General features: G+C 40.5%; 1 protein-coding gene across 2 annotated transcripts in view; it reads left to right on the forward strand.

The window, feature by feature from the left end:
* Positions 1-10,325: 10,325 nt before the first annotated feature.
* ADAMTS3 (ADAM metallopeptidase with thrombospondin type 1 motif 3) overlaps positions 10,326-27,820 on the forward strand; it is a 267,551-nt gene continuing 250,056 nt past the window's right edge. Inside the window, exons 1-2 of one of the 2 annotated variants that reach the window (XM_058722316.1) lie at positions 10,326-11,028; positions 12,315-12,342. In XM_058722316.1, coding sequence (XP_058578299.1) covers positions 10,960-11,028; positions 12,315-12,342 — 97 coding nt within the window. In that variant the 5' untranslated portion in view covers positions 10,326-10,959. Of the gene's footprint in view, positions 11,029-11,627; positions 11,885-12,314; positions 12,343-27,820 lie in introns of those variants that run through there. The other variant, XM_058722317.1, reaches the window with a different exon arrangement.

The raw sequence follows: 27,820 nt of genomic DNA on the forward strand, positions 1-27,820 counted from the left end.
TTGGCAATAGATGCATATGTAATGTAACAAACTAAATAGGTGATACTGTTTAAGAACAAACTATAGTACTTGAAGAACTGAAGTTCAGACTATGTCACGAAATTGGGGCTTGATGGGGTATTCTTTGAACAGCACTTTTATGAAGTGATCAGTGAATTCTTCATGTTTAAATGTTGATTACCTGCCAGTGACATTTTCAGCTTCTCTTTGCTTGTAGGAGATGGAGTTTTGCAAATGTGTTTGCTTAGCTGCATGCATGCATTTACAGTGGAAAAGTGAGGGGTACCTGATGGTCTATGTGATAATGGTTCAAAGGGAAAACCATTACATGTGAACAGACCCTATTATGAGTCTCTGTTCTTCCCCCCAAAGAATTGCTTTGCACCTGGGGTTCTGATCTGGAGCTAATTCTTTCCACCAACTGCAATTTAAAGGACCCCTCCCTCTGCCCCAACAGGGTGACGAGGCCCCAGGTTAGAATGCTGCAGGGCTAAGCAATTAGACATTTCTCCCAGAATAAATACAGTACACTACTGGCATTTCTTTCTCTCTTTCTTTTAATGTGTATTTATTTTTGAAAGAGAGACAGAGCTTGAGAAGGGGAGGGGCAGAGTGAGAGAGAGGCACAGAATCCAAAGCAGGCTCCAAGCTCTGAGCTGTCAGCACAGAGCCTCACTTGGGGCTCGAACCCACGAACCGTGAGATCATGACCTGAGCCAAAGTCAGACACTTAACCAATTGAGCCACCCAGGCGCCTCTAGAATGCTCTTAATAAGGCTTATCTCCATCTGTATATTAGTCACGAGAACACTTCACCTATTATCACAGAGGATGAAAGCACAGCACTTTCTAGAGTGATCAAAGAGATTAATGGAACATTTATATTCCCATAAACAGAATTTAAAGAGGCCCTATTATATGTGTGTGAGAGTAAAATGGGCATTATGAATCCAGGAAACATCTAAGTGGGCCTGAAACATATGCTAGAATATTAGAATTACTTCAGACTTACTCTGACTTGTATTAACCAAATCACTTGACAATTAGTCAAAGTCCCTCGGACCATAGTACCTAGAGAGCACCTTATTATATTCTCTGCCTCAGCGAAAGCATCAACCAAGCCCTTCAACTTCCTTTTCTTAAGGATGAATAACTTCAGACAGCTCCTTGAATTCTGATACTTACTTCGGGCAAACTGCTAACAGAGAGCACATTGTGTAGCATGTCTCCATCCTGAGTGTGGGATGTTCGTTGCATGAACAGTTCAGAAATGTAGCGCCTCAGGAGGAAATGTATGTTGTGTTCCTGTGGGCGATAGACGTGCCTGAGAGGGACTGTAGACTGTAGATGGCAATTTATTTTTTAAAAAAAAAATAACCTTTTTAAATGGGTTATACTTAATGTGCTCACTGTGCAAGAAAGAGCATGGCTCTGTGACTTTTTAGTAAAAGCATATTTAATCTCCTAATCAATGCCACAGAGATGCTCCCCCGGGCTTGTTTGTACCCAATTCTGAATTATATGTTGATTGTGTATAATAATGTTTAGTAAGGTGTAGGAGGCACAATTAGTTGTTATTCTAAATGCTCATGCTTGGTTTACAATGTCATGTCAGCCTATTTTCTGTAATTATCTCTAAGGGTCTTGTGACACAGTGTTTTCTGAGGCCAAGCTATGTCACCATCACCTGGGAACTTGTTACAATTTCCCCACCCCAGACTTACTGAATCAGAATTTGCATCTGTTAGAGTACACAATTTAGATTGAATTATCTGTGAAACTTTGGAAAAATATAGATGCCGAATTTCCACAGCAGATCTACTGAATCAGAATAGCAAATAGCTAGGAGTTCCGTACAATTGTGAATTTTTCTTTAAATGTAATGCCAGTGTAGTTAACATGCAGTGTTATATTGGTTTCAGGTGTACAATCTAGTGATGCAACACTTCAATACATCAACTTGTGCTCATCATGACAACACATGTGCATGACAACACAGATGTGCATTTTATTTTTTAAATGTTTATTTTATTTTGAGAGAGAGGGAGAGAGAGAGAGAGACAGAGACAGAAGAAGGAGGAGGGGCAGAGAGAGAGAGAGGGTGAGAGAGGATCCCAAGCAGACTCCATGCTTCAGTGCAGAACCCAGTGTGGGGCTGAATCTCATGAACCAAGAGATCATGACCTGAGCTGAAATCGATGAGTTGGGTGTTTGGCCAACTAAGTCACCCATATGCCCCAAATGTGCATTTAAAAAAAAATCTCCACAGGTTGTCTTCTTGACATTTCTTCTAACAGTGAGAAGAAAACAACATGGTAAATGGAGAAACATTTTGAGTATGAATTGTCACAGCAGGTATTTAGCTCAAATATTGGCACTTTTTTTTTTTTACTAAGTCAACAAATTTGAGGACTGACTGATTGCATTAATTCCTTATGCTATTAACAATTTGAATTATTCATAAAAATAAGATGGAGAATATTTCTGAGAATTTTTTTCCTAATGTGCAAAAAAACACTTAAGCGTCCTTAGAATATTTGATTCTGTAATTATGGTAAATGTAATTTCTGAAATATCTGCATCTCTTTGAGATGACATAGGACTAGTAACATGGCTGTACAATTTCACATTTGAACTGTCTCCACTAAGCATTTATCATTTGAACTTGCCTGAATAGTGGTAGCTTCTGGGTTCTTGCTTTGTTCAGTGTGACAACAGTAGAATAAAGACCCTAGACATACATCTTAGTGGGTTTTTTTTTTTTTTTTTTTTCTTAAAATAAGCGAACTTCTGGGAGTGCCTAGGTGGCTCAGTTCGTTGAGCTTCTGACCTGGGCTCAGGTCATGATCTCGCGGTTCATGAGTTAAAGTGCCACCATCAGCACAGCGGACAACACAGAGCCTGCTTCGGATCCTCTGTCTCCCTCTCTCTCTTCCCCTCCCTGCTTGTGCTCTCTCTCTCTCAAAAATAAATAAAACATTTTTAAAAAGTTTTAAAAAGTGAACTTTTGTAATAACAGCAGCCAAATAAGAGCCAAACAATTTCTAGATTGATTACATCTGGTTTATCATCTGGCTGAGAATCTATTCAGATAAAAATCCAAGACATTCCAGATCAGAGTACAGGTTTTTGTTTTTGTTCTTTGTTTTTTCCTAAAAAAGCTAGATTATAAGATTGTGAATTGTGTTTTCTTAAGAAGAGACAGTTTAAGACTGGTTGTTGACTTCATGACTACTCGTTTCTCTGGTAGATTGTTTTCTGCCCATTTTCTCTATGTAAGTTATTCCTAATTCTCATGTGGAAAAAGTTATTTACTGCTTAATGATTGCACATAACATCCTAAGAACTCAAGAATTGATCTCATTGGAGAGTTATTTTATGTGGTAAAATTGGGTATGACTTTTGATAACTTGGTGGAGTGCAAAGTTTGTTTTTTCCATAGAAAAAAAGATAAAACCCTTATAAACATTTTGTGAAAACTCTGCTAGTCAATGGATACAAAATGAAAGTTCAGAAAGTTAATAATAAAATATAAACTCTGTTGGTTCGGATGTAATGCAACGATGTACGAAATACATTGTGCCTCACTATATAGCATAACCGTGGTTTTCTGTGTAGTCAATGGATTGAATGTCCAGAAGACATCTGACTCCATTTCTTTGCTTTTAGACAGCCTTTGGAAAGAGTGTCTTAATCTCAAAAATCAACAGGAAAATTTATTGCATAACTTGCTTAGTTAACTAATAGCAACTCTTCCTTTTGTTTTTTAACGTTTATTTTTGAGAGAGACAGAGAGAGAGAGAGAGAGAGAGAGAGAGAGAGAGAGAGAGAGAGAGAGATTGATTGTGTGTGAGGGAGGGGCAGAGACAGAGGAAGACACAGAATCCAAAGCAGCCTCCAGGCTCTGAGCTATCAGCACAGAGCCTGACATGAGGCTCAACAGGTAAAGCCAAAGTTGGATGCTTAACTGACTGAGCCAACCAGGTGCCCAAAGTAGCAATTCTTCCTTAAGTGGAGGGATTCTCCTCAGTGTAATTTTAATATAGTTTTTTCCCCCACATAAAGCTATTTCATCTGGTTTTGACTCTAGTGCAAATTCAGAACACTTTAAGTTTCTAGCTTGAAAGTAACTTATGTTCTTCTATAAGAGAACTTGATTTGTGAGCTGTAAGTGCTCATTTGCTAGATTTTGCTCTCCCTCAATTCATTTTATTGAGTTCCATAGAAAATGATAAATTCTACTCTATTTTTTTTAAAATGGTAATTAACTCATAGTATTTTGTACTGTGAGGCACCTCCCAAATGTTATGTATCAGTGAGCTGAGAATTACTGAACACAACACACAATTCTGAAGTTAACAATTTGGTGGCATTTAAAAATATAAGGGTTGGTATAATTAGTAGGAGTCAGTTAGCTATTTAACTAAATTTATCATATATTTATTGCATGGTAAACTATGTGAAAAGCACTGTGCCACATTTCTGATTTTGAACCTCTCCAATAGAGTACATTGACTACATTCAATAGTTCTAAATATTCATCTATTTTATCCTGAGTTCCACTATAGTAGACTTCCTTGAACTATCGAGAGGAAAATGATGACACAAATGCAAAGTCATCTGATGATAATTCTCAATGCTTCACTAATAGAACAGCTATACCTATTGAGTTATGCCATATCAAGGAACATTTGGAAGAATTGTAGATTTTAATTATTCCCTTATTTCTGTTTAAACTCCAAGAAGACTCTGATTTTCTAAGCTTCTTTGCTTCTTCTAAGCAAAAAAAAAAAAAAAAAAAAAAATTCAAAAGCTTGAGGAAATAGAGAAAGATTATAAAAGTAATGGAAGGTAGACAGCAATATCTGTTTACATTAGTTGGGTGTGAACAGTTAAATATATCAATTTTAAACCAAACTTTATTAAGGAAAGAAATAAGGCTACTATTTATGGTGCTAATCAAAGGCAGGGGTACAGTGAATAATTCCAAGTCAGGAAAAAGGAAGAAAATCAAGGAATATGAGGAATAATTTTCCCTCAAGTCTTATCCCATGGTGGAATTATTCTTTTAAAAGCAAATGATTAAATACAAAAAATTCTGGATGTCCAAGTTTATCCATGTAAGATAATGGTTTTCCTCTGAAGGAAAAGACTGTGGGAACAACACTGACTCAACCACAAACCAAAGAATGAACTTGATGACCTAGTAGGGCTTTTCCATTTCTAATTTCTTGATTCTTATATTTATAAATTTTCTTACTTAATTTTTTCTTTCAATGGGACTTCCAAAACCTCCTGTAAAAAAGGTCAAGTTGGAAATAGCTTATTCAGTGATAATAGGAGGAAAAGTAAACATTCATTTCACTTTGCTAAGCAGAGACAGTAAATATTCTCTCCCTCATTCACTCAACAAATATTGTTTGAGTGCTTACAGGCTGTGTTCTAAGAGCATGAAAGGTTAGCATCCTAACTCGTAACAAACCTAACATCTAGGTTAAAAATAATAATAATAATAGTAATGTATACAAAGCATACTTGATTTTCCCAGGACCTGCTCAGGGAGTAGTTGAAGTACTCTGTAACTTCTGTGGGATGGAAATTGGGCTAGATGCCTATAACTGAAAGTGAATAAAGCATAGGTCTATGTCCTCAACTTGCAATTTAGAGGAGGGGGTAGATATAAATCTAGTTAATTATGATGCAATAAAGTTCTATACTTATATTTTGAACAAAGTTAGACAGAGAATTGCTCAGATTTATTTGACCACAGGAAAGAAATAAAATTACAATCTATCTAATTAATATTGATAGGAGGTCATTAGATATATCAAAAGTATGGGAAAATAGTTGATTAAAATTGAAAACTTAGGCCCTGTGAAAGAAAAGGTCAAGAGAATGAGAAGATAAGCCACAGACCGGGATATACAATATTGGCAAAATATTTTTTTGCAAATAAAGATAAGAACCGTTCTCTACAATTCACAATGAACCGAAACTCAACAGTAAGAAAACAAACAATCCCACTAAAAAATGGGACAAAGACCTTAGCAGACACTTCACCAAAGAAGATATACAGGTGGCAAATCCGCATATGAAAAGATGCTCTGCCTCACTTGTCTTCAAGGAAGTGCAAATTAGAACAACAACGAGATACCACTACACGCCTATTAGGATGGCCAAAATCTGGAAGACTGACACCACCAAATGCTGACAAGGATGTAAAGCAACAGGAACTCTCTCATTCCTTGCTGGTGAGGATGCCAAGTGGTGCAGCCACTTCAGAAGACACTTTGGTAGTTTCTTATAAAACTGAACACACCCTTATCATATGATCTAGCATATCTCCTTGGTATTTACCCAAAGGAGTTGAAAACTTACATCTACGCAAAAACCTGCATATGGATGTTTATAACAGTTTTATTCATAATTGTCAACCTGGGAAGCAATCAATATGTCCTTCAGTAGGTGAATGGATAAACTGGGGTACAGATATTGGAATATTATTGAACAGTAAAAAGAAGTGAGTAATCAAGCCAGGAAAAGACATGGAGGAAACTTGAATGCATATTACTAAGTTAAAGAAGCCAATCCCAAAAGGCCACATACTACATGATCCCAACTATATGACATTCTGGGAAAGGCAAAACTATGGAGACAGTAAAACAGATCAGTGGTTGCCAGCGGTTGGGGGATGGGGAGGGATGAATAGGTGAAGCACAGAGGATTTTTTAGGGCAGTGAAAATACTCTGTATGATGATATAATGATGGATATACAGTCATTATACATTTGTCCATACCCATAGAATATACAAGAACAAGAGTGAACCATATGTAAGCTATGGACTTCGGGTGGTTATGATATGTTAATGTTGTCTCATCAATTCTAACTCATGCACCACTCTTTTGTTACATTTTAGAGATGCTGGTAATATATTTTAGAGGAGACTCTGCTTGGGCAGAAGAAAGGGGTATATGAGAAATCTCCATCTCCCACTTGATTCTACTGTGAACCTTAAACTGCCCTAAAAACAAGTCTTAAACAAGTGTGGGAAAGGTAAATAGCAAAGAAACAATAAATTATAAATGAATATTTTTCTGTAAGAAATGACACAATTTCATTTATATATTTAAGACACAATAAACATTGGGTATCAAAATATTGTCAAATTATGACAAGATATACAACATTGACCAGTCTGCCTCGAACAGAAAACACACACACACACACACACACACACACACACACACACCCAACTCCTCTTAGTTAGTTATTGTCAATATGAGGATGCATAGATTAAAATGTCCATACATCAACTGGATTTCATGAAACTTAAGTTTTAAGGGGAGTGATTTCACAATTAGGGAGACTACATAATATGTGACTATTTGTGAAATTATTTCTCTACCTCAAACATATTTTGGAAGAAAACATACTACAAGCATTGGTTTAGTATTTTTGTGGAGGACCTATTTGCATCTCCTCTAATAGGATGTCTTTTGCCTTGTAGACAGTAAGAGGGAGGGTGTTACAGACTGAAAAACCAATATGAGCCAGTGCATGGACATGAGTGTGGGAAACAGTGCTGGCTAGAGGTAAAGAAGCATGGAGGGAAAGGCAGGCAGATAGGGGTCAGTTTACGAAAGGAACTGTTTTGCTGTTGACTCCCTGTTATATCTGGTAAAATTAAAAGTTTATCACATTTTAGCTGTTTATATTTTCCTACTTTTCTCAGGACTTGCCATATTTTATTCCCATTGAGTCATTTGTACATATACCATGTAGTTTCAGGTAAAAAAAAAAAAAATCTTCATTTAGGCCCTTATTATGTTCTAGACAACGTGCTAAACAGTTTACATGCAAGGTTATGTTAATTTTCTTGAACATTTTGCAGAAGCAGTATTATTAAACTAGTTTTAAATTGAAAAAACTGAGGTTGAATCTGCATATGAATGCTACCTATCTGACGCAGAGTTCATTTTACTTGGTCTTTCTAATGGCATTTCCCCAAGTAGTAAATTCTTCAGAAGATAAAGCATAAGAGAAACGCATCCTATGGTCAAATCAGTATGAGGAACATAGGGCACTATATCTCTCTCATGAAGATTCACAGTGTGCTTAGGATACTGAAGTCCCTATGAAGTTCTGAAATAAAGAAATTCCTTTCATGTTATCTGAGTACTTCATAAACTTTGGTTGACTATCAGAGAATTCTTTTGTGTGTGTGTGCATGTAAAACATTTAACATTTCAGGACATACTTTGGGAAACGTCTTAGAGTATATTGGGAGAATCTTACTAAACTGAACTCAACTCACTTAGAATCCAAGAAATATAAAACTTACTATAAGTTCTCAAATCACTGTCAGAATGAGGGTCATGATTCACTGGGTTGTGAAAGCAATGAAGTGGCTCCTGACCAGTGTTGGAGGGGAGAACCCAGAAAACAAACAGGATAGAAAATATCAGAGTTGTTGCATGTTGCATGTACTGAATCATGACATTTTTACTGGGTCACAGCTGGTCATGGCTGAAAATGTCTGAAGACACTGTTTTCATGAAAGTCACATGAATTGCTTGTTGTGCCCGGGGTTACTGTGATGACAAATGTCAGAATTTTGTAAAATTTAACACAAAAAAAGACTACTGTAGTGCCATGGCAAAACGCAGTATTTCTTATTACTTAAAATTAGAGAATTTTTAGAGCTCAGATATCTCATGGGGGAAAACCAAAATAGTTTGGTGACTTGTCAAGGTCAAACAGACCTAGCTGGGCTGAGAACCCGGTCGGAACAGGTTTTCTGACTCGTGCTCTGGTATTCTATTGTCAGTGTATATTGACATAATTTTTATTTATAGAACATGAGGATTATTTCTTTTTAATGAATAAGAAAACTAGGTATAAATTCAGCAAACCACTCCTGGATAGTAAGTCAATGACATTACAAACATGCTGAAGGCTTTAATTGAAGGGAAAAAGTAACCTGGTATATATATACTTCAGTGCTGGGGTCTAATTATAATGCCACCCAATAAGTAATTAACCTAATACCCTGTTAGCGGTATTTAGGTTATCTGGCCACTTAGTTATCTGGTTTCTCATTTGTACATGTAAGTGTCCCACATATATGATTTTGAGAAGACTTAGCAGATAACACATTAGTGAACACATAATCTCGCCATGTGTAAGTTAAAGATGCAACCTTTCACTAATGAATCAAAGTATAAGAAACCTCCAAACTCTGCACCATTTTTAAAAAAGAAAAGGAACTATGACTTACTGAAGAATCCCTTGGTAAAATGAACATTAGGTTCTACACATTTTACCTTAGGTAGGCCTTTTCAAGACTCTTTGCAGTTGAGGTCTTGAGGATTATACCTACAGTTTGTGCCTAATCACCCCCCTCTTCTGGTCTGTTCCAGGGAGTGAGAATCAGAAACTGGTCAGAGGAGGAAAATACTTTCTTTTCTAGCCCTCTGTTCCCTGGAAAGCGCCCACAGGGGTCTTCCTCAGGAAGTGAGCCTGGGCTTGGATTCCAGCAAAGTGTCTTCACATCTTCACGGGCCCTGGAGCCCAGGTTGCTGTCTTCTCCTCCCAGGAAGCTCTGGCCACACTGGGCAGATATCATTTGATAACTTAATCTTGGTGAGAGGAAGAGACACGGAGGCCTGTGTACTCTAGTGATAAACGGAAGCATCCGGGTGAGTCAAGGAAGAGACATGATATCTTTCAAAAGTAATATAAACGAGTAAAGCATAAACAAGAACTTAAAGCGGGGGGAGGGCCCAAAGCGGGGGGAGGGCCCACCCCCACAAAACGTGGTAGGCGTCTGGAGAGCAGATGACCGCATCGTTGAGCCCTGGAGGTTCTAGGGGTTCTCTCCGGGGGAGGCTTTTCCCTGGCTGGGAGAACACTGGAGGTTGGAGGAGGTGAATTGCCTAAAGCCCAGGAGCGGCCCTTGGACCCTCCCCCTTCCTATAATTAACTCAACGCCCGTCCCGCCAGTAGGGACCCGAGGCTTCCCCTGGATCGCCCCTCCCCTAGCCCATCTCTCTGGGGGAGGACAGGATCTCGGGGAGGGCGAGTGGTCGACCCCCGGCCACACGAGCCCCCCCCCCCCGCCCCCCCCCAAGCGGTGTGGAACCCTGACCCTGCCTGGGGCCGGCCGCCTGAGCGATCCTCTCCACTCCTCCCCACTACTCGCCGTCCTCCCGCGCCGGCCGCGCCCGCCCCGGCCATCCCGGCGGGCGCTGGGGGCGCGGGCCCCGGCCCCGCGTGACGTGGGCGCCGCGGCGGGAGGGGCCGCCCGGGGGGCTCCGGCCGCCTTATTAGCGCCCGGCGGGTCGCCGGCAGCCAGCAGACCGCCGCTTTGCGAGCAACAGGAGCCGGCTAGCGTCCCACTCCTCCCACCTCCTCCGCCAGCCTCCTCCTCCTCCCCTTCGGCTCCTCCCGCCCCCACCTCTGTGTGAGCGGCGGAGTCGCCCTCTCGCTGCCTCTTTCTCCCGCTCCCGCTCGCTCGTCTCTCTCGCTAATACTTCCCCCTGCTGTGCTCCAGGGCACCCAAGCATTCTCCGCGCTAACCTTAGGGACCAATGGTGCTCGAAAAGCCTAGGAAAAGCTGCTTCGGGCTCAGATAGTTGGAAGCCCCTGGTCCCTTCCCCCTCTCCCGGCGCAGCCCGTGCCCGGCTCGCAGCACCTTCTCGCTCCTGCACACTCTGTTTGGGAGGACGGGGTGAGAAGGTGAAGTGGAAAGAACTGCAGAGCAGAGGGGGCCAGTCTCAGAGCTCAAATTTCATTTTCATTGAAGCAAATCACAGAAGATCAGTTTTTTTTTTTTATTCTGCATTTTTTCCTTTTTCCTTTTTTTTTTTTTTTTTTAAGAAACTTCTTTTTGGGGGGGGCGGGGGTTTGCTCTGGGCATCTGTTTTGTCCAGTAGTTGAAAAGTGAACTCGACTCGTGATGGTTCTCCTGTCACTTTGGTTGATAGCAGCCGCTCTGGTAGAGGTTAGGACTTCAGCTGATGGACAAGTAAGTGGAAAATAATAACAAGAAAAAACTCAAACCCAACCTTTTCCCGAAAAAGTTCCTCCCCTCTTTCCCCTCCTCTCTTTCCTCCTCCCCCCTCCCACCCTTCCCTGTTATCTTGTGCGTTCAGGAACGGTGTTTGAGGGCTGGGCGCATCGTGCGGGGCTTTCGGGGGGGGGGTTGCACTGCAGGGTGGGGGTTATGACTGCCTCTGGGAGCCCAAGGCTTGTCACACCTAGGGCTCCCCCCCACCCCCCCTTTTGCGGCATTCGTAACAATTCCTGGTGACAAACTGCAGCCAATTCGCATCCTCGCCGGGCCATCTGGGTTTCCCCTTTCCGGAGGGCGGTCTGGGCGCTTGAATGAAGTTCTGGACGCTGGGTCCGGGATCCCAGTGCTCTGGCTGCTGCCGCCGGAGTCGGGTTCGCGGGGCTTTCTCTCCTCCTCACTGACTCACAGCTTTTTCGGGCAGCCGGAGGCGGGGGTTTCAGGAAGTCCCTGGGCCGGACAGGGAGCGATCCAGTAGACACGTGTCCTGGGAGGACCGCGGCCGGGCTGGGGTTTGACAGTTGGGGAGGGGGGCTGGGGACGTTTCCTGCCCTGCGTTTTCGTGGGCAGAGGCTGGAGGCGCCGGCCGCTTTTCTCCCCTCCCCCTCTGCACAACTCCTCCTCTTTTAAAGCTAAGTTGAGTGCGGCTCTGTTTCTTTTCGGCCCAGCCCCCACCCACCCTTTGGAGACTCAAGGTGAAGCCCGATGCGCCTAGAAGAGTCCTTGAGAAGGCTCAGCGGGACGAGCCAAGCCGTTTGTAGTAAATCACATCAGCTCAGGGCCGGTGGGACTTTGAGCACAGAATTTCTCTGTGAGTTTTTGTAGCTTCTCTGCTCTGCCTGGTCTGGCCATAGGTTAAAAACTCGAAGAATGTCTAGTTGATTCTTGACCTCAAATCTGATACCTCAGACCCCCTTCTAGCTAGAGATTTTCATTGCTAATCCTCACCCAGTATCTGAGTTTTAAGAAAAGAATATTGAATGTCAGTATTTATTTTTGCTGGCTTCATAAATATTAAAATTAAAACGGGCAAACCACTCGCTGTAACAAACTGTTATTGAAATGGCTCATTCTCTTGCCCCAAGAACCTACAAACCAAGGTGCAGCCTTTAGGCACCAGTCCTCGTCTCCAGCATCTCCTGATTAGCCCCTGAAAAGCATTAATGGTAGAAATAAAACGCACGAGGTGATAAGATGAAACCCAGTAACTGTTTCTTTTTACTTTCCCCCCTCCTTTCCAGGCTGGTAATGAAGAAATGGTGCAAATAGGTAAGCCTTGTTCTCAGATGTCATTCTTATCTTGGTAGAAAGAAAGGGATGAAATTAGCTAATTAAAATATTGTTTCTGAAATTTCTCCCATTGGTGGTTAAAAAATAATTCGTCGTCCAGGAACATTTCTGTTCTTCTCTTCCTCTTTCTGGAGGAAGGTCCCACTTTTCTCAGGTTGAGTTAAAGTGGTATAAAAATTTGCAGTTGGATTTTTTTATGCATCAATTTTTTCAGGCTTGTCTTTGGACAAGCCACTGGTAGGTACTTGGCAGATGATGTAGAGATTGGAATAAGGCATGGAGATAAGTCAAATCAATTTATGTAGCTTTAGGAAGAGTATATCTGATTAGAACAGAAAGCAAAGTGTAAGAATGCTACAAAGAAGGGAAAAATGAAAGACAGGATGAAAATTTTTCTCTTAAAAATTTTCCAGCTTTATTTCTAATTTTTTTTAATGTTTATTTATTTTTGAGACAGAGAGAGACAGAGCATGAATGGGGGAGGGTTAGAGAGAGAGGGAGACACAGAATCTGAAGCAGGCTCCAGGCTCTGAGCTGTCAGCACAGAGCCCGATGTGGGGCTCGAACTCACGGACTGTGAGATCATGACCTGAGCTGAAGTCAGACGCTTAACTGACTGAGCCACCCAGGTGCCCCATAAAATTTTTCCAGCTTTAAATAAGCCCTCCGATGACTTATCTTATTCCACCTACTTTACAACAATTATCTGCTAATGTGTAAGATACTGCTCGGCGTTTGCAAATAACATCTAAAACTTCAGTATTACCTGGTGATGTGGGAATTACTCCCATTTTATGGGTGAGAAGACTTAGGCTCAGAGAGTATAAGTGAATTGTAACAGGTCATTCCAAAGTCCACGTGATCTTTTTTTTTTCTTTTTTTGAAGCTGTTTATAATAATATAATAGTTCTGAATTCAGAGACTGAAGGTCATCTGGCCAGAAGACAGGCTCAATTCAAAGTCTTTTTATATACATTTAATTTGGATTACTTTAAAAGATAAATTTTCATTTTGGCAGAATATTAGTCTCTGTAAATTCTGTATTTGTCAAGTGATATTGTAAAGTCATCTTTTAGATGAAAAGTTTTGATTACTGCAAACATAGCTATGTGTCATTGCCTATGTGCTCTGCTCTGGGTGGTGTTAATTGCTTTGCGCAGATTATGTCATCTAATTCTCACAACCATTATGAGGTAGATACACCATTGTGCCCTTTTTAGATTTGAAGAAATTGAAACTTGAGAGGTTCTGCAGCTACCTGCTGTAGTGCGTAGTAGAGAGCTAAGAGGATTCCATGCTTGCAAACTAATACAGGAACCCCAAGATCCGGGCTATCTGCATATGTCAGAATGCTGTCGTGTGCAATCTTTGGCATTGCTGGAACTCTTCCCCAAGCTTAGACCTCAGTAGTAAGAATAGGACAAAGGAGAGGAGAGTGACTGAGAACTGCATTAAATATATAGCGTCTGTGAAGACATTTGTAATTTGTAACTCATGACATTTAGCCATCAACATATATCTTTAAAAAATTTTTTTTAAAAATTTTTAACATGTATTTATTTTTGAGAGATAGAGAGAGACAGAGTATGAGCAGGGGAGGGGCAGAGAGAGACACACACACAGAATTCGAAGCAGGCTCCCGGCTCTGAGCTGTCAGCGGAGAGCCCGACGCGGGGCTTGAACTCACAAACTGCGAGATCATGACCTGAGCTGAAGTCGGACACTCAATCAACAGAGCCACCCAAGCCCCAACATATATCTTTTTAAAGAAGGATTTAAAAAAAAAAAATCCTCAAAACAAGTGGAAGAGAAAGTTATCTTTCTTTTTTATTGCTTAATCGTTTGATTACTTACACATCCCAACTTTTCAATATGTAAATTTTAAAGCGGTTTTAAGATTATCCATTTTAGGGGCAGCCTGGGTGGCTCAGTCTGTTGAGCAGTGCAGAGGCTGCTTGGGATTCTCTCTCTCCCTCTGTCTCTGTCCTTCTCCTGCTCATACTGTCTCTGTCTCTCTGTAAATAAATAAATAAGCCTAAAAAATTTTTAAAAAGATTACCCATTCTATCAAAGGAATAAAATATATTGCTTTGATTAAATTTTCAGATAGAATCAGCATGCTCTCCTGTAAAAGGCCCTGAGTTAGACTTTGGCCCATTCCTTTTGTTAATATGAATCACGTTGGTTGCTGGTTTCTACAGGGAAGGAAGTGGCACAGGTGTGCTTAAATTTGGTAGGAAGAAGATAAGTAGCAATATGGAAGAGGGGGAGGGCAGGGGACTCTCGGATTGTGTTGCTGGAGATTTGCTTACTCCCAAGTGCCTCGGGTTTATGGGGATTCTCTCTTTTATTTCTATCACTTTTATTTACCATTTTCAGGTCGAGTGAAGAAAAGAAATAAAGATAAAAATAGGTTTGATTCATGAGTCATGTGATAGTAAAAGTATAGCTATCATTTGGCTTTGGGTTATAATCATTTATGTAGCTCTTGAAAGGGGTTTAAAAATACATTTAAAAAAATGTGTGTAGTAATGAGACGTCTTTCCCTTGTCCCCATGTGTAAGGGGGTTGCCTGCCTCGAAGTTTGGTCAAATGCCCTCCTCTACATATAATTAATTTTTTTCCAATAATAAATTTAAAAGTGGTTTTATATAACCACTCTTAGAGGTGCCATTTGATGAATGGTACAATTAGGGAAGACTAATAAGGCTTGCAGAGTTAATTAACTTCTTGGTCTCCAAATTGGCTAGAGAAGAGTCCATGGTTCTGAATAGTTTCTCTGCATAATTTAATGTCTCAGGAAGACATAAATATTAATTAGTGACAAACCATAAACTATTAGGAAGCTCAATTAAAAAACATGGTTTCTGTTGAGGTATCATATACATGCAGGATAGTGCATATGAGTGTACCCCTTGCTGATTCTTCATGAAGCGAACAGTCCTGTGTAACTAGCTTCTGGAACAGTAAGTACATTACTAGCATGAATGCCACCTTCTCAGCACTATCCTTTCCCCGACCCCACCCCCACCATGATAGGTAACCATTTGCTTGACTTCTGACAGGATTGGTTAATTTTGCCAGTTTTTAAATGCTTTTTGTAAGTACAGTCACACAACATGTGCTTGAGAAAATGATGAAAATGTGCTTAATAACGCTTTAGCTCTCTAAAGTAGGAAGGCTTTTATTTAGGTAGAGAGAGGGCAGTTGTGATGGGGCAGGTTAGAATATGTATAGATATATGATTTAGATAGTGTGTTGACAGGCGATTGTTCTTTCCTTCTCCCTCTACCCAGTGGGAAAATGCCCTCTTTTTAAACTTTTTAAAATATTTATTTATTTATTTATTTATTATTTATTTTTTAAATTTTTTTTTCAACGTTTTTTTATTTATTTTTGGGACAGAGAGAGACAGAGCATGAACGGGGGAGGGGCAGAGAGAGAGGGAGACACAGAATCGGAAACAGGCTCCAGGCTCCAGGCTCCGAGCCATCAGCCCAGAGCCTGACGCGGGGCTTGAACTCACGGACCGCGAGATCGTGACCTGGCTGAAGTCGGACGCTTAACCGACTGCGCCACCCAGGGGCCCCAATATTTATTTATTTTTGAGAGTACGAGACAGCGAGTGGGGGAGGGGCAGAGAGAGGGAGACAGAGGAACCGATGAGGGCTCTGTGCTCGAACTCACAAACTGTGAGATCGTGACCTGAGCCGAAATCAAGAGGTGGCAGCTTAACCAACTGAGCCACCCAGGCGCCCCCTAAAATGCCCTCTTGATATGTGGGAAAGTATGATTCACCCTGGAGAAAACGGGTAAATAGGTTTTGATCTCTGACCTACTTCTCTGCTCCTTTGTCAACCAGAGAGGAACAATTTACCTACCTATCTACACCCATACACACATACACTCATACATATATCTATATATATACATATACCCATACATGCATATACATGCATATAGGTACATGTGTGAATGTGTATGCACTGTGTAAATGTGTGTGATTCATGAGGTCATTAACATACTTCTGTGGCATGTTAGGGAGCGCTTTCATTCTGACTCAGAATATGGCCTTGGTGGGATGCCTAAGGTAATTGTGGGCAGCTGGCTGGCTGGCCTGATTGGGTAAGGAGCCTTGCTCTGTGACACATGTGGCTTAGGAAATAATCATGGTTTTGTAGAAATTGGAGAATCTGCAAAAGAATTCTCTGAGTCCTTTGTTTCATAAGCTGCCACTTAGATATTGCCTGAGTATCATTACAGGAAAAATCATTGTGAGGGTTTGGTGTTGTGCTGAGTTCCCTTGCTTACCCCCCTCTCTTGGAATCAGGGCATATCTATCTTTCTCTGCCCTATTTCTGTTTCCCAGTTTCAAATTCCATTCCATTTCATTCTTAACAAAATAAAGTTGCTAATCTTGTCCTCTCAAATATCCAGTTTATTGAGAGAGATTTTTTTCATCATTTGCAGTATTTATTTGGTTTTCAAGGTTTAGTGTGAGTCACTTCACCTAGTCCTTGTCTCGTGGTGGGCATTTCTACTAGTGTAGACCTCATGAGAGCAAACAGTTTGTCTTGATGATTGCTGTATCCCCAGTGTATAAAATTGGGCTTGGTGCCCTGTGGGTCCTCAAATACTTGTTATTCAATGCATAGATCTGGTGAGCAGGGCGTTATATTGGGATTCACCTGTGTTCTAAATTTTCTTAAGTGCTCTTGTTCGGTGCCCCTCTCCAGGTTTAATTGGTTCTCAAGAAAATGCTGATGGTCATAATGGCTATCCAATTAATTATTCAATGTTATCAAGACTCCTTGTAACTTCTCATTGCACTCCACAAAGCTCAGGGACCTGGGTTTATTGGTCTCTCATCTGTTCGTTAAGATTTGCCAAATTGAAGTGAATCACGTACAGGTTTGGAATGCCCACTAACTTTGCACTAATGTCTACTTGAGATCATTTGCCTTGTTCCAGGCATCAGGGGAAATAAGATAACCTAAGCTTAAAATCGATGAACCCAGTGTGCCAGCAGCAATACTAAAAAGTGTGACTTAAAGGGATTTAAAGGGATCTTTTGTAAAATTTAGAATAGCTACCCATTTAGCCATTGTTCTTTCTTGTAACTAAAGATTGTGCACTTGACTTTATTGATTTAGCTTCCACCCCTCCACTAAGCATCAAAATGGGTAATATTAAATGTTTTAAGCTTTGTAGATGAAGAGGTTATGAAGTGTAGCATGTTAATTTAGTACCCGCAAATTATTATTGCTGTTGAGCTGAAATACTTCTTCCCCTTACTTTCACTGTTTTTTCTTGCCATTGTACCAAATAATCACAATATTGCTCAGAAATATTAAGAAATCCCCATGGTCACTTCTGCTTCCAGGATGATTATCTCTAAGCATTCTTTGCTTGCGGGGAGCCAACCCAGGTTACCTTGGAAATCCATTAGGGACAATGCCAAATTGCGTGGTAAAATCATGAGTGATTTCAATATGAAGAGTTTGGTTACGCTACTTGGATTGAATATAGTAACAGTGATGACTTAGGTGGAACACTAATGCCAGAATTTTGGGAAGCTTCTTTTTCATGTTGCTCCCATAGATATCAGCTTTTACTCCTAAACTGTGCTGCTGCTATTGTTACAAATTGTTTAATTATTCTTTTTAATTAGCTTTCTTTCTGAACATAGATGTTTTACATGTGCCCATTATAACTGTCTTCTTTAATTTTTCTGTATACCCCAGATTTTTGACAATCATCTTAAATACCAATTTAGCATGTTCTTACCCAGTCATCATTTATTTATTTTTTTTACTTGTTTATTTATTTTTGAGAGGCAGAGAGAGACAGAACACGAGACAGGGGAGGGGCAGAGAGAGAGGGAGACACAGAATCGGAAGCAGGCTCCAAGCTGTCAGCACAGAGCCGGAGGCGGAATTTGAACTCACAAATTGTGAGATCATGACCTGAGCCGAAGTCAGATGCTTAACTGACTGAGCCACCAAGGCACCCGTTACCCAGTCATCATTCAATACACATGTTGTGTAGGTTATTTTTGTATACCTGTTTTTGTTTTGTTTGGTATTTTAGTGAAATTTTCCACATCACTACAAAATCCTTATGAACATCATTTTAATCTCATTATCCTAATAAACCTTAATTTATGTACTTATTAATACCTATTTTCTCATAATGAATGTTGCCACACAGCTTGCTTTTCAAATGACTACTTTAGGAGAAAGCTCTAGAAGCTGCTGGCTGAGTAAAACCAAATTAACATGATATGTGTTGGCAGATGGCTTTTGAAGTTTGTAGGACCTGAACTCTTACTGGTAGTATAGGGAAGCATTGATTTTTTAAAATGTCCATTTTAAATTAGTTTTGGTTCTGCTCTTCTTAAATCTGAATGTAATTTTTAAATATTTGGTTATGCCATCTCTGAAAAATGCAATGAATTATTTTTCTAGTTATCAAGTACCCTGGTTCATGGTTTAAGAGCAATTATAAAAATGTTTTGTAAATTTTATTAGTACTATGACAAGATTCATCTACCTCATAGAATTTGAGAGCTGTATATTCTTTCGAATGGTTAGTAAAGCATGGGAAGAGTTTCCTAGTTTAGGAATCTTTGTTCCCACATGTAATTTATCCATCATAATTTTCCCAATATGTTTATATGATTTTGCTGACTAACTGTAAATCCTTAGGAGAGATTTTGTGGTAATGTCAGTTTCTTGTTTATAAAAATGATTGCCACAAATTTAGCATGATGAATCTTTATGGAATTTACAATAAATTATGAACAGCATGAAACAGTCTATCTTGTTTTTGAAGTGACTGGTAAACCAAAAATAACATTTAGGAAACTCGTAGGAAGTAACATAGGATTAAATACATGAATCTTCAAATACTGGGATCTTAGGTGTTAAATCCCATTTCCTACAAATTTTCTTCATATTTAGTACTTATATTTTTATATATGTATGCATACAAATTAAAAAGAATGATTGAAGTCATTATTCATATGAGTTTGAGTTCTCTTTCTATGTAAAAATACCTCTTTTTCATGTAAAGTCCATTCCTTAATCTAAAACATAACCAGCATATCCAGGAGAGGACCTATTACTTTTCATTGCCTTGCTTCTATCAAATGGTCAGGGGCACAGACTCTGTTCACTCTGGTTTAAAAGCCTGATTCCACTACTTTCTAGCTGATGACTTTAACTTCTCAAGGCATCACTTTCTTCTACGTAACATAGGCATATTACTACTACTTACTTCATAGAATTATAAAGGATTCATAAAATGCTGGCACTTGGTAAGCAAGTTAGAACAATAGCTATTATTAGTACTATATCTTAGTCTTGTGCTTTTTAAAACACTTTTACTCAATGAGAGCCACCTCTTTCTAACCGGTACATTTTTGATAGGTCTGTCTACCACCATGAATTTCCAGGAACCTTAATTTACTGTGTCAAGGACTTGTAAACTCTCCAACCACTCAACTCACCATGTGACAGCTCTTTGAGAGTTCTATTTTCATGTATTATCTTAATGTTGGTAACTCAATATAGTGTTGCTTAATTCGTTGGAATATGGCAGTGGAGGGAGGAGTTGGGTAAGGAATGAATGGTACAAAAACAGTTATTCCATATGGATTCTGTACCAACTATATTTCATGTATGCAAGACACAATTCTTTCTTCTTTTCACCTTGTTTGTTAAAAGTCCTTTTCATTTCATTGAGAGAAAGTTGCTATATTAATCATGACTCCTTTGGATGGAAATAACAGGAACCCAGTTGACACTGGTTAAGGAACACAAAATTGATCAGGTAATCAAAGTCAGGTAGAGCTGAACCGAGGGCTCAAATAATGTCAGAAATCCCTCCCTTTCCTCCCTCTACTCTTCTTTCTTTCTCATTTTCCTGCTTTGGCTTTATTTCTTTATCAGGATATGATTGGTGGTGCCTCAGGTTGTGGCAAAGACTGTCACTAGCATCTCTGGGCTATCATTCTACCTTTTACCCCAGTAAGCAGAGCACTTTTTTTTTTTTAATGATTATTTATTTTTTGAGAGAAAGAGACAGAGCATGAGTGGGGGAGGAGCAGAGAGGGAGGGAGACACAGAATCCGAAGCAGGCTCCAGGCTCTGAGCTGTCAGCACAGAGCTGACGCAGGGCTTGAACTCACAGACTGTGAGATCATAACCCGAACTGAAGTTGGACACTTAACTGACTGAGCCACCCAAGCGTCCCACAGAACACTTGTTTTTTGACAGCTCCAGCAAAAATTCCTGGTGGGGCTTTTATTGGCTACTTGGCTTTGGATGATTCTCTATGGTCAGGGGATGCAGTGCCCTGATTGGCCTGAACTGGGACATTTTACTCTTGACTTATAGGGACTGTGAGTGGAATGTGGGTTGGTTACCTGAGGGAATACTGGGATGTAGTTAAAGAAAAAGGAGGATGGATGCCAAAGAGAACACATGTAAGGGCCTCCCAGCATAGTGCATGGGATCTGATGGCTGTGGTAGGTAGAATAATGCTCCCCCCTCCCCACCACAGTAGGTCTACATCTGAATCCCTGGACCTGTGAATATGTTATGTTACATGGCAAGAGGAATTCAGTTTGCAGATAAAATAAAGTTGCTAATCAATTGGCCTTTATTTATTTATTTTTTAATGCTTATTTATATTTAAATATTTTGAGAGTGGGAGAGAGAGCGCAAGCAAGCATGTGGGCAGGGGAGGGGCAGAGAGAGAGGAAAGAGAGAATCCCAAGAAGCCTCCACGCTGTCACCACAGAGCTGGATGTGGGCTGGATCTCATGAACCAGGAGATCATGACCTAAGCCCAAAATCAAGAGTCAGATTCTTGGCTGACCGAGCCACCTGGGTGCTCCAGTTGGCCTTTAAATAGGGAGACTATCCTGGATTATTGGGGGGTGTCCTGAGAAGTGGAAGAGGGAGACCATAGAGACAAAACTAGAGAGATGGCAGCAAAAGACAGACTTGGTCTGATGTTTCTGGCTTTGAAGATGAAGGAAGGGAACCATACGCCAGGGAATGCAGGTGAGCTCTGGAAGCTGGAAAAAGTCAAGGAAACAGATTATTCCCAGTGGTTCTTGAAGAAATGCAGCCCTGTGAACACCCATGTGACCTATTGCAGACTCCTGACCTCCAGAACTGTAGGATAACTGTAGGAGAACTGTAGATAACTGTAGGATAACTCCTGACCTCCAGAACTGTGTTTCAAGTGGCCGAGTTTGTGGCAGTTTGTTACAACAGCAATAGGAAGCTACTAGAGTGGCCCAGTGGACTGTCCCAGTTTCTCATACCTTTGTCATACTGTGAGCCAGACGATTTTAGATTTGGAAAATATAATCACCACAAGGAAGCTTCAGGGAAAACCTTTAAAATGCTATTCACGTTTCTTATCTGTCATATTTTCCTAAGCTTTTGGCCCTGGGGACAAATGCTCATTTTCCTGGCTTTAAATTCTAGGCTCAATATTAGTCTTTCAAGGTATTACCTATCAAAAAATTGTGAGACGTATGAGAAATATTAATGTATAGAATGTCTAATACAGCTCTCGAGTCTGTGAAACTTCCAGTGATGATAAATATAACCGGTAGACGTCCTTCTTTAAAGCTAAGATCAGAATGTTAACATTTTGGCATTGGGGCCTCACATTAAAAAAACACAAAAACCAAAAGACTCCTCTATTTGTTATTCTGTTATTGATTATTTGATCCTTTTAACATGCAGCAAACAAAGAAAATACTTGGACATTTTTCTTTAAAACATTTTTTTTTCACTTTTTTTTTTTCCTTCAAAGATCTTCTCTTACCTGGTGTCATGTTCTGGAACACCAAAGAACGTGCTGTTCTTTCCTAAGTGACTCTCTTGAACATAAACATTGTGCAATTGCAACAAATATTTATGAAAAAGCCAGATTTAAAAAAAAATGAGGAGAATTTTTAAGTTCACAACTATTTGTTCTTTCTTAATGAGTAAAAAAAAAAAAAAAAAGCAAGCTTTTATTTTTTTCTCCCCTCCAATAGCTTGATGAAAAATGTTTGACTGTGAAAGTAGATTTGCAACGAAAATAAAAGACTTCAAAGAGTTTCTCCGGCTTGCGGTGATAAGAGCCTAGAGGAGATGAAGTGAGGAAAAGAATTTGGCTGTGTTCAGAAGTTTAGCATGTGTCACAACTAACTTTTAGTTGCCTTTGAATGAAGATGGGTCCCCTTCTCTGTTTGTGTTTACAGCCTTGGGAAGCCCTTCAGTGTGTGGTGCCCTCTTTAACGTCCACTCATCACCCTGCTCACATCTTTCCTGGAGCAGCTGGCTCCTGTCATTTCTGATGAAAGTCATTCTCCTACCCGCAGCTCAGGATTTGGAAATGTTGTTGTTGGAGCTGCTTCTTTAGCAGATCTTGAAAATGCTTATTCGATTTCATTCTTGTGGCCAGATTGTTGCATACTGAAAGTTTATACCTGAAAAAGGAAATTGCCTGTGTGAACTGTCTCTTTATAGTAATCAACCAGTACTTGGGAGAGAATCTCAGCATCTGGGTAGGGTATTAGAGTATGGGTTCTTACAGCTTGCCTGAACTTCAGGCCCTCGGTTGACATGGAGCTTGGAGATTCCTTCTAACCGTATCAGAAACACCAGACTGGGGCGGGAATAGAGGTGGGTGAGGCCTGAGAGGTACTGGCAGGTGGAAAGAATGTTCAGTTCACTTCCAACTTCCATAGCTCTAGCTAGATGGTGATGGTCACAGTGATAATAACATCAGTTAATTTTTCATCTATTAAAATCTTAATAGCTGGTATAAGCCTTTTATGTGCCTTACCACCTTATTTGAGCCCAGTTATTACCCTCATTTGACAACCTGTCAGCCTTAATTTTCATAATTTGCTTGCAGATGGCAAAATGTGCATCAGCTTGAAATGAGAATTCAAACACAGTGCTTTCCGACTCCACACCTTTAGTACTCAACCATCATACCCTCCCTGCTCCCTTCCTTGCTTGGGAACTCAAACCACATTGCATCAACCACAAGTACTCCAATATTTTGTGTACCAGTTGTAGCTTGGGCTTAATTAGATTAGCTAAAGATTGCTGTGATATGTGTGAGCTTTGTACTGTAGTCACTTGAGGTTTTGTAATGTTGATTGTGCTACTGAACGCTTTTGTTCTCTTACTGTTCTATAGTGTGGTCTTTGAAATGTGCTAGGGGCCTTTAGTAATCTCTAGGAGATGTTTGGGTATCATTCCACAACACATAGACAGATACCAAGCTGCCTGTCCTCAGTTGTGAGCTTCCGTGACTGAATACATGAAGGTATTAAGATGATCCCAGATCACAGACACAATGGCATACAGTGAAAGCACTGCCTCTCAAGAATCCACCTTCCCAAAAATAGCCATTGATTTTTTTTTTTTTTTTTTCCTCCAAAGACTGTAGTATGCTGGGGACATTTAAGCATAGTTAAGATGCCACACCTGTGCCCCAGGGAACTTAAAATCTCTGAAAGGACATGACGGAAGCGTATAACTTTTCACCCATAGAGATTTTTGTAACTTTTATCCAGACAAAGCATGACAATGAGATCTAAGACACTTAGACCATTGGTCTGTACTCTGGACAAGATAGCAGGGAAGGTTTCCTGGGAGAGATGGGCCTTGAGATAGGCCCTGTGGGCCAGGTTGGATTTGTATAAATAGAGAGAAAGCAGCAGTCCTTTCCTTGGGGGCGAACAGTTGAGTAGGACTTTAAAGGCAGGCATGATTAAGTTGGGTATAGTGAGCTCATTAGAATATTTCAATAGGCTAATACGGGAGATGATATTGCAAAGAAGTTAGGGACAAAGCGCAGAGGGCCTTCAATGACACTTCAGTTTTGATTTGGGTTCTGTTACCCCATCGTCAAGTTTCAGCTTCTTATTTTGTGAAGTGAGAGGATTTCATTAATAGAGGTCTTTACGGCAATTTTCATGTCTAATATGGAAAAAAGCTATCAATTTTCTGAATCTGTTTTATCCTGATGTAATGATGGGCATTGAAACTATTGAGAGAGAACAACATAGCAATATTAATACCTAACGTTGACTGAGCCACTCTGGATTAGGCCACTTAATTGAAAAACGATTTTTTTAAATGTTTATTTATTTTTGATAAAGACAGAACACAAGCAGGGGAGGGGCAGAGAGAGAGGGAGACACAGAATCTGAAGCAGGCTCCAGGCTCTTTGTCAGCACCAAAGCCTAACAGGGGCTTGAATTCAGGACCCATGAGATCATCACCTGAGTTGAAGTCAGCCTCTTAACCCATTGAGCCACCCTAGGCGCCCCTAGGCCATTTAATTTTGATGAATCTATGAATGGGATGCTGTTATCCTCATTTTACAGATGAGCACTGACAAGAAAGTCTTAAGTGACCAAAATCACAAAGGTAGTAAGTAGTAGAATTTAAGCCTTTTAAATGTGGGACTTTAAAATAGTTTTCCTGGCAGTAATTGAGACAGTATTTTGGTACAATTGATATAATATTTGGTAGTGAGAAATTATGTCAGGGACTTTGGATTCGGTACCTTGTTGGTTTGCAGTGTATAGCAAGGAGGACTTAAAGTGATTGGAAGAGATGGGATTAGTTTGAGAGCAATTTCTAAGAAGAAATCATGAGGACTAGAGTGATATTAAATGGGGCTGGGGGCTGGGGGTAGGGGGGAGTTGAAATAAAGTCAGTGTTCTAGCCTAGGGCTTTCCGAGACCCAGCACATCATGAACAGAAACAGTGAAGTCAGGAAGGCAAGCTGACTATTTAGGTGAAAATGAGAAATTTGGCTTAGATATTTTAGGGGTGCAGAGAAGGGACAACACATTATTCTAGACAGAGAACTGATATGTTTAAGTTTCAGTTTGAGGGAAGTGCCTCTTTTTTTGTAAACCTATATTTACTATTTGCCCATTATGTGCAAATACTTGGCTGAAACACAGACACGTGTTAAAAGTGTCCAGAGTCTCAGAAATGATAAAAATTTTGAAACGATTAGAAAATTCTAACATGGTTGACATTAAAATAGAAAGTCTGATCAGTTAAAAGGTCTTCAGGCATATGAAACACAGATTGCCTCCTCAAATACTTTGTAGGTTATGTTTAATATTTGTACGTGTGTACACACTATACAACTGTCACACACACACATACACACACACACACACACACACACACACCCCAGAATGTGTTTTTTTCATTCAGCACAAAGAGGAAGAAGGCATCAAGTTAAACTCTCAAATGAGGAATTTAGAGAATTAATTTTCTGACAAGAAGAATTGTTAGTGTTAGGATTAGTCATCCAGTGAAGACGTGACAACACTTTTTCTTAAAGGTAGTTAGAGTTTCTGAGGAGATCCCGAATGTAAACATACCCCTCTTACTGGCTTGAGGGAACAGGTTAGAAATAGCAAATACAAAGATATAGTAAAAATATCTTTTGCAAATAAGGCTGGGGGAACAGGAGGCTCTCACTTTGATAGGAAGTGTGCTCCCTGGGTGGGGTGTGTCAGACCCCCTGGGCTAGGGTTGGGCTCACCCCCCTGCTGAGGTGGAAGACAATGTGTCTCCTATCAGGATCCTTACCCGGAAGAAGAACGAGGAGGGAGTCTCTGAGCTTTGCAAACTTCTTATTTTCCGAGACCTATCAATCATATACATCACTCTTCTTCATGAGGCAGGAAGTGGGGTGGGGGAGTTGGGGTGAGGGGGTGGAGTAGGGGCGTGGGTGGGGAGAAGGGTGAGGCAAGGGATGGAGAGGCCCAGAAGAGTCAGAGAATGATCTCTCTTCACAGAGAACAGGAGCAGGTTAAAGGCATTCCACCTCTAACTTAAAAAAAAAAAAAAAAAAAAAAAAATCAATCTACTTGAGATGCCTTTATTGTAAGAAAGAGGCAAAGATGAGATGATTTTCAAGGTCTTTTTTTTCTTTTTTGACCTGAAGAGATATTCTGTGAATATCTAAAGGGATTGCGGAGTGGGACTGATTTCCTGCTGCTTGCTTCTAAGTCTGAAAGTCTCTGTGTCTGCACTCCAGGAGGTTGGTTTTAATGGTTAGATCTACTTTTTGGTCCTTAGTAGGTTAAATATAAGACCTAGATACTATGAAATGTTTGATTTACTGGTCAGCAAGAGTTGTGAGAAATAGATACAACGTGTGCAAGCAAAATTCTGGCTATAGAAGGATATGACAACTTGTGTAGTTGGCTGTCTTTGCTTGGTGGTAAATTACTATTTGGGGAAAAGATGAAAGATGGTACCTTCTAATTTTAGGTACACCCTCAGGCTCAAACTTGGCTCTCATTCATTCATTCACAGGTATTTATTGAGTGACCTCAGGCTCTATTTTAGGCACTGGGGAACAATAGTAAAGAGAACAGGTAAAAATCTGTACCCTCCTGAAGCTTATATGTTAGTGGGAGAAACAATAAATAAGTAAACAAAAACAAGTACAGGATGTCAGATCCTGACAAGTTTTGTGAAGAAAAGTAAAATGGCTAAGGGGATAGACAGGACACACCTCACTGAGAGGGCCACATTAAAGCAAAAACCGGAAGGAATGGACAGGTGAGTCATTCAGGTCACCTGGGAGGAGATCCCAGGGGAAAGCAAGCACAGTGAGTAACCTTGAGATGTGAGAATTCTCAGTGTCAGGCTGTGGGACAGAGTAAAACCCATTTTACTTTGGGTTGGATTTTGAGAAGAGTGCCTTGTCTTGCCACTTCAATGACTCTAGCCCTATTTTGAGGATAATTTATAAAGGGGAGGAGGAGTGGAAGCAAGGAGAACAGGTATGCGGCACATTCAAAACTGAGACCACTGGCTTGGACTGGGGTGGTAGCAGGGGTGGTGGTGAGCTATGGTCAGTGTTTGGAGATATCTTGAAGGCTGAGTCATTAGAATTTGTTGAAAGATTTGTTTTGTGAGGTGATAAGAGCTAAGGATAGTTTAGTCAAGTTTTTGTTCTGAGTAGCTGGGAGGATAGAGTTGCCAATTACTGATTTGGGAGGAGAGACATAGGAAGTTTACTTTTGGAAATATTAAGTTGAGATGCTTAGGGAACGTCTACATGGAGAGGATCCATAGGCAATGGAGTTGACAACAGAGGAGCCCATGGATGAAGCCGGAGCTGGAGATGAAGGATTGTGAAGGCACTCTCAAACTCATGGGATGGGATGAATTCACCATGCAGGGGAGGGTAGATGCAGAAGAGAGGAGTCCATGGACCAGGTCCTGCAGCACTGTGGTGTTAAGCCAGTCATGGAGGATGGAGGGGAGACCACTGAGGAAAGAGGAGAGCCAGAAGATGTCCTGGAAGCTAAAGAAAGAACATACTTCAAGAAGGAAGGAGAGATGAGCTGGGTCAGAATCTGCTGATACGGCAAGTAAGGAGATAG

Source organism: Neofelis nebulosa, chromosome 3 (genome assembly GCF_028018385.1).
Source record: "Neofelis nebulosa isolate mNeoNeb1 chromosome 3, mNeoNeb1.pri, whole genome shotgun sequence".
Taxonomy (NCBI): Eukaryota; Metazoa; Chordata; class Mammalia; order Carnivora; family Felidae; genus Neofelis; species Neofelis nebulosa.